General features: G+C 39.5%; 1 protein-coding gene across 1 annotated transcript; it reads left to right on the forward strand.

Moving 5' to 3' along the window:
* Positions 1-745: 745 nt before the first annotated feature.
* Positions 746-13,099, forward strand: LOC149285591 (fibrinogen-like protein 1). Its single transcript, XM_089495186.1, has 8 exons — positions 746-906; positions 4,888-4,960; positions 6,688-6,868; positions 8,450-8,609; positions 9,734-9,831; positions 10,152-10,240; positions 11,378-11,565; positions 12,940-13,099. The coding sequence occupies exons 1-8, from the start codon at positions 746-748 to the stop codon at positions 13,097-13,099; spliced, it is 1,110 nt and encodes a 369-aa protein (XP_089351312.1).
* Positions 13,100-13,988: the final 889 nt, after the last annotated feature.

Below are 13,988 nucleotides of genomic sequence, written 5' to 3' on the forward strand. Positions count from 1 at the left end.
GTTTCTCAAATGTCAGCCCGAACAGGACATGGTCAAAGGGAGCATTGTGTCAGGATGTCCTCTCCTTTCCATGGACAGTCCTGAGAGGGTTATACAATTTCCCCCTCCATCTTTACTGATGAGGGTTCTGATGAAGATCATATCAGTGTGGAGGACCTTGTCTAGATGTACCCAAAACCTTGATATCCTCTGATTCAGAGAATGATCAAAAGACCCAAGATACCATAAGGCCTAATAGCTGATTGCTTTCAGAAGACAAGAGAGCACCTAATGAATCTGCCCCTTTAATGTGAATTGTAATGACTCAGCTTGTATAAGATAGAAGTAGATGATTCATGAATTCTTAGCATGGGACAGTCTATTAATCTATTTATCTAGGCTTGAGAGTTTTTGTCACACAAATTTCAAGATGGTCTGGCTGTATGTTCCATAAAATAATATGGTTCAGCTTTAAATTTTGTAATTCCAGACATCAGCAAGAGTATTCTTTATCTATGTCTGATAAAAGGGGTAGTGTTATGTATTTTACCAAAACATTCCTCTACTTGGGATATTAAACCCTTGTACCCACTGGTAGATCACTTGCACTGCAGTCTCCCCTTGAGGTCAATTGCCCTAATTTGATGTCTGACAAACCTTTGTAAGATCAGCATACCCCCAACATTTTTGGTGTCCAAAGTGGGACACCTGTGTTTAGGTAGTGGCAAGGGGAGGATGGGTCCTAGATGGGGGCAGGGTAGGAGACATGACTAACCACCCACCAGCACACTGTTTTTACAGCTCCCTAGGCCAGTCAGGGGAAATCAGAGCACCTGTCCAAATGGCCCATGCTCTTCATTGCCCACCAAATCGGGACAATGGAAGCAGCTCTGCCGGACAGTTTGACAAAGCTCGGAAATTTGGGAGGTATGCGTTTGCTATTAGCTTCCTTTGCTAGACCATTGTTGTCTGTTTGTGACTGCTGTTCTTGTCTTCCTCTGACTTTATCGACTTGCCCTTTTGTACCTGTGTTTTGGTTTATTACGCCACATGGTTTCTAGACTCTGTTTAAGTACACGTCTTGCTCCTTTGGTACTGTGTTCTGCTCCCACATTCCATGTATGACCCTGGCTTGCATTGTGACTCTGATTTGTACTCTGCCGATACCTTGTTGTTTCCTGCATTGACACCCTGTTACACCCTCATACACTTGCAGATGGCACCCGATAGAAAACCTAAGATGTCTGCAGACATTTTCAGTAGGAGACATAAGCTTCCAGCTGCTCTGCGCAGGGTCCTAGAGGTCCATCCCCGCACAAACACCCCACTCTAACCTGGCGAACCTGGTGAGAGAATTCTATTGTTCCTGTTGGTTGTAAAACGAAAATATTAAAATAAATTAAGAAAATAAAATAATTCTATGTCTGGTCCTTTAAGTACACAATGATATACTTAATAATGTGTGTGCATATATATATATATATATATATATATATATATTCAGGTACCTTTTACATTGTTATTCTGTTTATCTCCTGGTTTTATATACACACTTTTTATTTACATTTTTATATTTCCTCCATGTGATTGTAATTTTCACCATCACGTTATGAGTTCATATTGTCATGAGTCAGAGGCCAAGAATGTTTTGTTCACATACTGAATCCAGATATCATCCAATGTTGCTAAATCTGAAGCACAGAGAAGAACTCTTTGGGAAGACAGGACAGTAAATTCTGCCCACAGGTAAGCCATGTTTTCTTTAAGCTTAGTAAACTTGTACCACGTTCAAGGATATATTGTTCAGACTTGTTTTCTTGTGTGTTATTTACATTAATTAGAAAATATTTTAGCTCACAAAAATCTGTGGAGGCGTACTTTCACCGTAATGTGCTGCAAATGTTAAAATCCAATATGTACAGGGTGAGGAGCACATTAAACAGGAAATTCCTAGGCACATTGGTCTGAATACTTTACCAGTGAAATCCTGCAATCTTCGATCCCTGAAAAACATCTGACTACTTTATGAAAACTGATCTGTTTTTACAAAAGTCTGGGTTTAGTTCAGTTTAAAGAGTTGGACACACCTAAAAGTGTTTCAAATACCGTATTTGCTCGATTATAAGACGAGGTTTTTTTCAGAGCAAATGCTCTGAAAAATACCCCTCGTCTTCTAATCGGGGTCGTCTTCTAATCAGACCTCAAATAGAGTCTGATTAGGAGACTAAGATCCAGATCCCCCGCACCGCTGCAGGGGACCTGGATCCTCCTGTCTCACCCCCCCCCCCATCATACACACTTACCGGTGCTTCCTGCTGTATTGCCGGGGCAGCGGGTTGACGTCTACGCGATCCGCGTAGACAACGTCCGCTGCAGCCGGAAGGAGGTGTGGCTAGCAGCGGGGGTTGTGTGCGTCCGTCGCGTAGACCTTCCCCGACTGTCAGAGATCTCTGATCTCTGACAGCCGGGGAAAGTATACGCGACGGACGCATACAAACCCCCGCTGCCAACTCCACCTCCTTCCGGCTGCAGCAGAAGGCGACGTCAACCTGCTGCCCCGGCTGGAAGCACCGGTAAGAGAGGGCTGAGAGGGGAGAGAGGAGAGAGGAGAGAGGAGAGGAGAGGGGAGGGGAGGGGAGGGAGAGAGTGTGTGTGTGTGTGTGTTAGTTAAATGGGGGCATAGGGCATTTCTGGAGTGGCGTTAAGGGGCATTTAATAGAGCACTCTGCCTCCTGAAATGCCTTATACCTCCCTATATGCCACTCTGCCCCATAATATGCCTTTTAACCCCCTAAATGCCAGAGTGGCATATAGGGGTATAAGGCATTTCTGGAGGCAGAGTGCTCTATACAATGCCTTTTAACTCCCTTAATGCCACTCTGCCTCCTGAAATGCCTTATACCTCCCTATATGCCACTCTGCCCCATAATATGCATTTTAACCCCCTAAATGCCAGAATGGGATATAGGGGTATAAGGCATTTCTGGAGGCAGAGTGGCATATAGGGGGTCAAAAGGCATACCATGGGGCACAGTGGCATATAGAGGGTTAAAAGGCATATCATGGGCCACAGTGCCATATTGGTGTGGCAAGCCTCGGGGCAGATGTGCGTAACTGGGGGACAGGCTGGAAAATACAAGAAATAAAAACAAAAAAAATATTTTTCTCAATCATAGCTTTTATTAAAAAAAATAGTTTACATGAATTAACATTTACTGGTAAAACTTTTTTCCTTTAGGGTCGTCTTATATTCAGGCTTTTTCTTTTTTCCTAAGTTAATATTCAGATTTTGGGGGGTCGTCTTATAATCAGGGTCGTCTTATAATCGAGCAAATACGGTAGTCTTAAAGACCTGAAGTTAAATAAAGAGATCTACCATGCGAAGCAAAACCCTGGGAAGTTGAAAATATGAATATTTCAAAACAAAATTGGAAGCATATGAACATGCACAGAATTTCTAATCCTGTGATGATTACCAGATGGTATTGCTTCTTATTTTTAGTGATACCACATGAGGAGTAAAGCACTGTGCACAATTCAGTTCCCTGTGTTTGCATGCTTTAACACTCATTCTAGGGCTCTGAAGTAACAACTTTTATGTGTACACTAGGTGTGCATACTTCCCAACTATCTTGCCAAGCTGCCCCACTGTTCTGCTTTTGCAGGGAGTGGGGTCATGGGCTGGTTGGGGAGATGCTCTGACCTCCCCTGACAGGCCTATGGAGCTGTAAAAAATGATGGACGCCTGTGATTTTGTAGCACATACCTCAATCTTAGCTTCTGCGTGGCCACTTTGTGACTCTCTGAAGCTGATCGCCACAAGGTGGCTCTCTGGGTATGGTAGATAGACAAGCCCTGCTTCTCCCTGCCTCTTGCCACACACTACCAACAAAAATGTTCCAGTTTGGACAACCAAAATGTTAAAAACTATCTAAGCAATTACAATATTATTATACTACTGGACCTTTCTGCTGCTTTTAACACTGGGGACCACCCTCTTCTCCTTCAAACTCTTCACAATCTTGGTCTCCTGGACACTGCTCTCTCCTGCTTCGCTTCCTACCTTTCTGAACATACCTTCAGTGTCTCCCTCTCCAGTAACACTTCCCCCCACCCCCCCTCAGTCAAGATACACCAAGGCTCAGTTGTAGGACCCCATCTCTTCTCACTTCACACCACCTCACTTGGCAAACTCATCTCAACCTTTGGCTTTCAATTCCACCTGTATGCTGATGACACGCAAATCTACGTATCTTCTCTTAAACCCTCTTGTCTGCACGGTTCCTAAAACCAAACTTATCTTTTCTCCCTCCAATTCTTACAACAGCTTTCCTCAATGTAAATGGTGCAATCCTCTCCCTGCCCCCTCAGACTCCTGCCTTGGTGTTACTCTTGACCTACATCGTCTGTCTGAAAAAATCTTAAAAACATCTTAACAAACCTTGCCCCCATTCATCCCTTCCTAACAGAAGATGCCACCAAGGCTTTTCTTCCTGGTTTCCCTCATACCCGTCTCATCCACCATAAACGCTGCTGCCAGACATATCTTCCTCATCCATCGCTTTACTAACACCTCTCCTATCTCTTTACTGGCCGCCTGTTCTCGGATTTGTTTCTGAATCCTGACTCTTAGTTTCAAATCTCCTCAAAGTGCTTCTCTCCACTCATCTCCAAATACATTCCTACCCCGTGTCTCCACTGCTCCATTACTCTCCATCTGTCATGTGCTCTGATTTCTAGTTCTCATGCGCGCTTGCAAGATTACTCAAGAGCTGCCCCTATCCTCTGGAATGCCCTCCCCATCCTTTCTGTCCTGCCTTTGGTCCTACAAAAAATCCCTCAAGACCCACTTCTTTAAGGACGCTTACAAAGTTATGTGTTAAAGCCCTTGCTCTCACCTTCATTTAGATCACCTTTCCTTGTCCATCTCAGGCCCTTGGACAATACCTATACTAGTGTGGCTGGTCGAGCCCTAACAGTGGTACTTTTAGCTCTTGTGTAATACATATCTCTAGTTTATAAGGTTGTTTGAGCAGAGCCTTCCTTACCTGTCATTTCTGGTCGAATCGTTATGTAATACAGTATTTGTTATTGTTATGTCCTGCTTACCCATTGTACAGCGCTTTAAATTCTGCTACAATTTATTTACAATTTTGGGTTTTCAAGGGCAAATTACCAGACTTTCAGAATAAATATGTTTATTTGGAATTCTAAAAGTAAACAAAAATTAGTGGCTATTCACACTTGTACACCAAAATGTGTATTTTTGTACTTGGGATGGTGGGGGGTTGTTGATTACACTACAGTGAAACTGATCTATGCAATAGTCTTAACATTTTTATTAATGCACATGACATGTTTTCTTAGAATTTGTCAAGATGAAGAATTCCTGTTTCTCTTCATTTGGAATTATCACACTCTGCATCATTTGTGTAACAGTAAGTGGTTCTTAACAATTCCTTATACTTTCAAGCTTATTTAAAAAAATATAAATCCAAATCTGTTTTCAATCAAGATCAGCATACTGCTCGTAAATATTTTGTTGCTGAGAACATGCACACATCTTGTTGTTCTTGTTGGTAATATAGCACATTGCAGCCAAAGGGACGGAACTAGTATATAGAAAGTTGGAGTGTAAATAGAGCTTCATGAATGTAAAGTAAGATTCCTAACATACCATACTAACGACTGGTGCTTGGATGTAGCACCCAAATGCCTAACAATGTTTGAGAATACGTCTCCCACTAGATACATGTGAAGCTAGCCTCTAACACTAAATGAAAGCATAGGCTTTAACTAAAGAGAAAGCAAAATCCCAGTACAGCTATTTGGGATGATACAAAAAAAAGATAACTTATTTTTTCATAGGAGGTAGGAAAATGTCATTAGGACAATAAAGCTAATGGCATATTAAGGTTTATATGGAAAGGTTTATTGAGATACTAGAGAGTGTTGTCTTGTTCACCGATCTCCTACAACCACTCACAGTCCTTTTTAAACTAATAGACCTTCAAGCAAATGCCCCTTCTGTGATGTCAAGAATTGGCAGGCAGCCAGCAGGGCAAAGGAACAAATTAAGAGGTATTGAGAGAAGCACATAATAATTTAAATATTTAGGAAAGTTTGGAAAAAACATCTAGGCGAAACAGCTCCTCTAACCCCTTCGTGACCAAGGACTTAGGGGATACATAACAAAAAAATGGTCCTAGAGGACCAAGGACGTATCCACTACACATGTGCCAGCCAGTGGTCTTACATGTTTTGGCATGGTTGATATATATGGTTTATTTTTGTTTTAACTGTGGTGACTGGTTACTAATGGCAAATTGGCCCATGCTAAATGGATGATATCTATATACTATTAAATGGTTAATATCCAGGGCAATGGTTTTAAGTAAGTTTGAAACTAGATGCTAAAGGACTTATTCACCAGTATAGGAGGTCAAACCCAGTTATCCATTTACAATGTCAGTTCACATTGTGCTGAATGTGTAGCTGTACTGTGGCCATATATTACAACCCATAGATGAAGTAAAGACTTCTAAACAAATGTATGGTGTTTTGTGTCTTTATTTATTTACCAATGTGGTAGAAAACATACACTCCACAGCTCAATTTCCCGTTACATGGCGTAGGTCACTATTAATTCTCAAAGGCCAGGACGTATTTCTTCTGCATTCATTTGCTTCCATACCTTTCATTATATAGGCTCTGGACAACTGTCTGAAAGATCAGATACGACTGAAGGCTCAGGTGAGCCTCCTTGAGCACCAAGTGAAACTTCAGCAAATAAAAATCCAGAACCTGTTGCAGGAGAAGGAGCTCCAGTTAATGGACCGAGGAGATGAACAACTTGTGATGGTTCTGGGAAGCAGACGAAGCTATGCAGGTCAGAAAAGGCCTCATGATTTCATGACGTCTTGTAATCACGGATAACCATACCCCAAATTTCTGTTATTTCAAGGGCAAGAATATTTGTTCTGCTACAGCAGGAACATTGCCATAAGGCAATTATCAAGGTCTCGTGGATGAATGTATCTAAGAAAATAATCAGGCTAGAAGGGTGTCATAGCTTTTCTCTGCTGACTTTTTCTGAAAGGTCAGGCCAGTAAAACATATTGATACTAGTTGTTATGTCTTGTTAAATTGTACAGTGCTGAGGAATATGATTGTGTTATATAAATATCAATGGAGTGCACTGTAAGCACACATTCAATATGTTTATTAAATGATAATGTGTGTTTAATAACCATGTATTGTTTTACACTTTTGTAGGAGTGAGTGTGTGGTCTAGCCTAGGACACCACCCCAAGTAAATAGTAACTGTCTGTGCTTAAATGGGAACAACTGCTGTCACAAACAAAATAACCTTTGTCGTTCAGTGCAATTGTTAAACAATTGTCTATATTAAAAGTTATTTTAATATATTATCAATTACCTGTCCGTAACATAATGGAGAGGAAAAAAGTTACCTATATTCATGGTTTATATTTCAATATATTTGTAAATATCATTTCATAGGTTTATTAAGTGTATAGAACGGCAAAATGAAAGATTTGGGGAAATTACACAACTGCTTTAGCCCCTGAAGCAGAGAGGCAATATAACCTGCGGCAGCTTCTCTAACTAAATATAATATCCCTCTTTCTGTTTAAGAGGTGATGGTCCACGGCTAAATTTAACACACTTGTAAGTACATTCAGCATTAGAAGTTGTTTCTGTAAGTCAAATTATTATGTTATATACTACTTGCAATGTCCTGTCTACCCATTGTACAGCGCTGAAGAATACGATGGTACTATACACAACAATAAAAAGCAATCATAGAAGCATAGTACTGCTGAATGCCCACATTCTTCATAAAACAATCTTAAATCATGTAAAAATGTGTTTTATTCATTTTTGCTGGGAACTCTTAATTATCATGTGACACAAGAGCAGGACATTTCCATTACATTTTGTATGTCGCTACACCTTCAGAGGAAAGAATACAATGACTGATCATCTAATGTTTATTAGATTAACATACAACATAATGCAGTAATATTTTGTCTAAATGGAACAGCAGCGTTAATGTTTTATAGGTTGTTAATGTTGCTTGAAATTGTTTTGCGTAATGAAAAGGCATGTTAGTGTTTAACGTAAAAAATGCTTAATAAAGTCGTTATCCAGATCCTTACTCCAGTGCCATAGTATTGATCAATATACTTAGATTGAAAACAGTTTATTTGTGATCAGGTTCACGCATATTGTAAAAGGTTTGTTAAGTAAATACAGTGTTTGAGTATTTAACATGGAATTGCAACTTAAATCATGTACACGTAATTGGATGATCCTGACCGGAGCTGACGGCAGATGGGGGAGCACCGGTTAGCTATCTCTCTATTTTAGGTACTCAAGAACGGCATCACCTGTGCAAATACATTGCTGATTTGCTGAGCTTTATGCACAATTCCATTTTCCCTTTCAGATTGTTCTGAAATTTACAACGCTGGCCACAAGTTGAGTGGTTTCTACAAGATAAAACCTCTTGAGAGTATCGAGCCGTTCTCTGCCTTCTGCGACATGACTGAGGGAGGAGGCTGGACTGTTTTTCAGAGACGCTTCAATGGAAGAGAAGACTTCTATAGGTAAATCTGCTTGCTGGAGCACTGTGGACGGCTCATGCACGGAAAAATGTCCTTTGTTTTGTGAGTTGCATAAAAATAATACATCCGCCGGTGAAACACTGTGTCTGTGTACGTCATTCAAATATGCCATGATTTCACAATGTTGGATTGGATTATAAACCAGCCTGAGACCTTGTACCTGAATTCTGCACACATATACTGTTTCAAAGTGGGTTGTATTGTATTTGAATTGTCTGTAATTCAAATTTTCACTTAAAACTATGATTAAAGTAGATTAAAACCTCACACCAGCCCAAAAGTGCCAAACGATTTGAAAACAGAAGTAGAAGCATAGAATTTGACGGCACATAAGAACCATTCGGCCCATCTTGTCTGCCCATTTTTCCTGATGTAAGGGGTTTAACCATCTATCGTCTTTGGTCAGGTCCTATAGTGAGGAAAGCTTTATGTGTATCCCATGTCTTTTAAAATCCCTACTACCCTCTGAGTAAAGTAGGACTTCCTTAAATTACATCTAAGCCTCTGACCCTCTAGTTGTAGACCATGACCTCTTGTTCGAACATTGCTCCTCCATTAAAACGTATTTAAATATTTCTGTTGCATCCCCATCTCTCTTCTTTATTTCAAGCTGTACATAGTAATATCCTTTAACCTTTCCTGATAATTTCTGTCCGGCAAACTACTTACCATTTGTGTAGCTCTCCTCTGAACTCTCTCCAATGTGTCAATATCCTTCTGGAGATGTGGTCTCCAGAACTGTACGCAATACTCTAGTGAAATAGTCTCACAGTCATTTAGCCATGCACCTCTGATATATAATACCAAAAAATGAGAGCATCAGAACTGTTTTAATAATTAGTTGGGGAAATATACTTGTGCCATAGGAGGAGCCATTTTGTTTGCATGCGCCAATGCCTTGGAAGCGGTACAATGCTTTCCACAAGTACATTCCCAATGTCCCACCGCCCGGACACTAACAACGACTACTATTGGAGTTAGTCCTCTGAAATATACTTTTAATCCTAATTCTCCACAAAAGAAGTAGGAAGTAGCATTTTTGCTGTGTCTTGTATTTTTGTTTCATGAAGAGTTTATGATGTCATATTGCTTTCTTTTCTGTGTAGGAACTGGACTGTTTATAAGCAAGGATTTGGTGATTTTGCTTCTGCAAATGGAGAATACTGGCTAGGAAATGACCACCTGCACTATTTGACATTGCAAGGTAATGGCTTTGGCCTAGTAATGGTATTTATCAACCCTGCCAACCCAATTCTGCACCATTCTTTAGTCTCCAGTCGATGGAACTTTAATTAGCCAACAGATGTGCTAACATTGTAACTTCCTAATAATTATAAAAACAGTTTTCTGACCACTGACTATACTTGGGCAATATACGGGCTAAACACAATCCAACCGTCTACAGCAACAACAAAGAAAGTGAAAATAAAGAGAGCAAAACTGATACCAACCAATCAGTAACTCCAATTTTAGACTAAATGTATATTTTGAAAGAATTATAATTATTCTTTTGTTTGTCTCTAGGTGACTACACGCTGAGAATCGATTTGATAGATTTTGAAGGCCAGAGAAGATTTGCACAGTATAAGAGTTTCAGGGTTGGAGATGAACAGGTAGTAACACAGTCATGCGCTGTTGTTTTTCTGTGATAAAGATTTGTTAAGGTCTGAGTTTTATATCAGGGAAACCAAGCAGGCTTGATGTGCAGAATCGTATCCATCGTCAAATTCTGTGTTTCAATGCCAGCCACTGGCTATGCTGTAAAAACTTGCCTACCACATCCTTCCATTGCCAAGAGTGCTATTAAATCCCCGGTAATGTTTCTGTGAGGCTGGGGTGTAAAGATCAGCACAATAAACGGCAATGAAGCAGAGCAGAGAAGACTATTAAAGCTACTGTCAAACCAGGAAACGAAAGCTAGCACTTTAATAATAGAAGGGGAAGAACAAAGATAACTAAAAAACAGTGGGATAGAAGAAAAGAGAAAAGGAGGGAGAGCTTTAGTGCCATGGAGTGAGAAAGTATGGACATTGTTTACAGGTTTGCAGTAGATGTCTGAATGCCCAGCTTTCTAGGCAATCTCCCACATCATTTTTCACTTTAAAGAGGGAAATCCCATGGAAATATATTTCTGTGCTTGGGCATAAAATATGGCTCTGTGTATAATGTAAGTCAGCACTGAAAAAGCATTTTGTTACTAGCTTTCTTCTCAAAAACTTCCTTATAGAGCTAGAGGCTGTCATTGTTGACAGTGTCTGATTATTTAGGTGATGATTTCTGTTCAACCACCACACTGAGCTGATTCTTTATGGCAATGCTAATAAAGTCTATTCCTCTATAGACTAATACTAGTCAGCGTGCCCGGCTGGGCAAATGACTGACTGGCAGCAGCCTGAAACATCATAATTATTAATATGCAAAAACTAGTTAAAAACTTTAATTATTAGTAATACAAAAATGGAGGAAGTTCCCCTACTGTATATATATGAATACGTACTTTTTTTCTGTGGAAAGTAACTTTACATCCCTTAAATAAAAGTTGCATAACAATATTTCAATTCCAAGCCCTGTAGCCCTTCTTCATGAACTGTTTGAATAGTTTGGTGATTCAGTGACAATTTGTAGATAAAAGCTTCACTTCCAATGGCCCTAGAATGGCTTCCAGTGGTGGAAATGCTGCTTCCAAAATTGTGCCCATTTTCTGTGAATCTTAATATGTTTTCATAAATATTTATTTTCTATAATCCCAGAGCTCCTATCAAATGAGTTGTGGCGAGTATACAGGTACTGCTGGGGATTCTCTTTTGGGGGGGTTTAACCCTGAAGTTAAATGGTGGGCAAATCACAATGGCATGAAATTCAGCACCCCGGACAGAGACAATGACAACTATGAAGGAAACTGTGCTGAAGAGGACAAAGGCGGCTGGTGGTATAACAGGTGTGGTGATTTACTCTTGGAAAGTTCTGCTCCTTTAGAAACCAATAGAACAGCCTTTTTTTATTCAGCAGTAGAATGTGTGTTTATTTTAGTAAGTGCAGTTTTTTGCTAATAAATATTACAATGGCACAAATCGCCCAATTTAAATGGCTATAGTACCATTTAAACTGTTTATAAACACAAAAAGGGGTCTATCCATGAAGTAGAGATTTGGAAAGGTAGTTTGCAGGACAGCTGTAGATTCACCTCCCTCACTTCACTATTCATTACGGAGGGCCAAAGGAGGTTTCTCCAGCAAAAAGGGATAAGTTGGTACCTTATAACGCACAAGTCAATAAGTGAGGAGAGAGAAGGGTTCTCTGGTTTAACTGTGAATTTTACAGGGTCATTATACAGGGTCATTATACAGGGTCATTATACAGGGTCATCCAATTTCTTGCTGTAGCAGAAACTCCCTTTTTAATGCATAGTAAAGTAAATGAGTTGAAATTTCCCTGCAGACTCTCCTGTGAACTCTCCCTGTACTGAATAAACACCAGAGAATATGAATGGTACCTGCGCTAAGAATAGGATTAGCCAGCCATCTGGCACCTTAAATTTCTCAGTAATTAGTTAAATGTAAAGGTAACCCTTGGCCAGTGGAAGAGCAACACAAAGAGGGAAAAGGCAGACCAGAGAGATAAATAAAAAGCAATCAAATCAGGAGAGGAATAAAATCCCTTCGACTACAGAAAGGGGAGCTGAAAGTGGTTACCAGGTCGGTTCTGGCATCCCAGACTGGAAAGTGATTGCACAGAACACATTGGCCACTAGGTTGCTAGCTGAAGAAGTCAAGAAATTAGAAAAAGCCCAGGCAAGTAGTGATCCACAGCACAGGAGTCGTTGCTCAAAAAGTAGCATTTGTTGTTCAGCCATGTGCTGCTACTTACCATAGGCTGCATTTCTGTAACAATCTGTAATCTACGCTATGAACGAGATCTGCTTCTGAAAGTGTACCTGAAAGATTTACACTGGGGTGACAGTAGGTGGGAGTTTGAAAACCATGCAGCTTTTCATGGGAAATGTACTGACATTTCATGGAAATAAAACAATGAGTTTATAACGGTAAACTTAACTTATGGGTATTTTATAAAAAATGTAAGGTTGCAACTTCAGCAAAAGTGCATCTGTCCATAACATTATGGCTCCCTCTTACATTACCATGGCCATTAACCATCCATGGTCCATGGTCAATGGCAAATATGATAAATGGCAGATTATTACAATGCAAAAACATACTATCAATGATGTTTGTATATTCTCATGTTAAAATTGTCAGTAAGTTGCTTTGATATTATCGTATGCAATATGTTTATTTAATGTCCCCCCCCACAGGTGTCACTCGGCTAACCTAAATGGTTTGTACTACAAAGGACCCTACACATCTAATACAGACAATGGGATTGTTTGGTACACATGGCATGGATGGTGGTATTCTCTGAAATCGGTCGTGATGAAGATTAGACCTGCAGAGTTTGAGCCAAATGCCATCTAAATAATGCATTCACTTCACTTCTCATTCTTTTACTGTGAATTTAATTCAGGAATCATGTTCAAATAACATTTATAATAATGTTTATGAGAAACATGTTCTTGCACTTTAGAGTATATAACAACCTGCTATTATGCAAATCTCAAAACTCACTATGTGGGGATTAAGAAATGATCTTGGTAATTAAAGTTAAATGTAAAATAATTTGAGCAGTTTACAAATGTAACATATTGATGTTTACACAAAGAAACATATATAAAGTATTAAACTGTAAAACTGATGAAGCGTGGACTCAGTGGTTGTAGGGTGCAAATGCTCTTCAACTATATTAATGGTTTATATTAAGAGAAATGCTGGGGAAATACTTGGTCAATGTGAATGGCTCTAGTCCTATTGAAGAAGAGCATATTCTGATGTGTGGTAAATATTGAACAATACGAGTCATAATATAGGCATAGTTGCTTATTTGTGGGATTACAAAGTGTTCATTGTGCCAAAATTAATGGAAGAGCATTGATTTTAAAATAACACATTTACCCCTTTATGATCAGGGCTATTGCCACAAAGATCAGATAGCAAAGTGATTTGTTGTGACACTAATTTATAGTGCCCACACACACATATTTTTCAGAACACATTTTTCTTTATATATATGTAACCCACCATTTAGTCTGAATTAAACATTACAAACTTAAGAACAATAAAAAAAAGTTTTCACAGTTTTTGGCATATGATCTTTATGTATTTTGGAAATAACAGAGCAAACTCTACAAAGTGCACATCACTTAAGCCGTAGATTTGTCTAATTGTATTCTGGCACCGTAACTTCAATATTGGTCACAGAATCCAAAACTGTTGTACAAAAGTAAGTAGACAGCCTGTGACCTTCACA

Source organism: Sceloporus occidentalis, unplaced genomic scaffold (assembly GCF_023333645.1).
Source record: "Sceloporus occidentalis isolate IW3139 unplaced genomic scaffold, rSceOcc1.0.p SCAF_77, whole genome shotgun sequence".
Classification (NCBI taxonomy): Eukaryota; Metazoa; Chordata; class Lepidosauria; order Squamata; family Phrynosomatidae; genus Sceloporus; species Sceloporus occidentalis.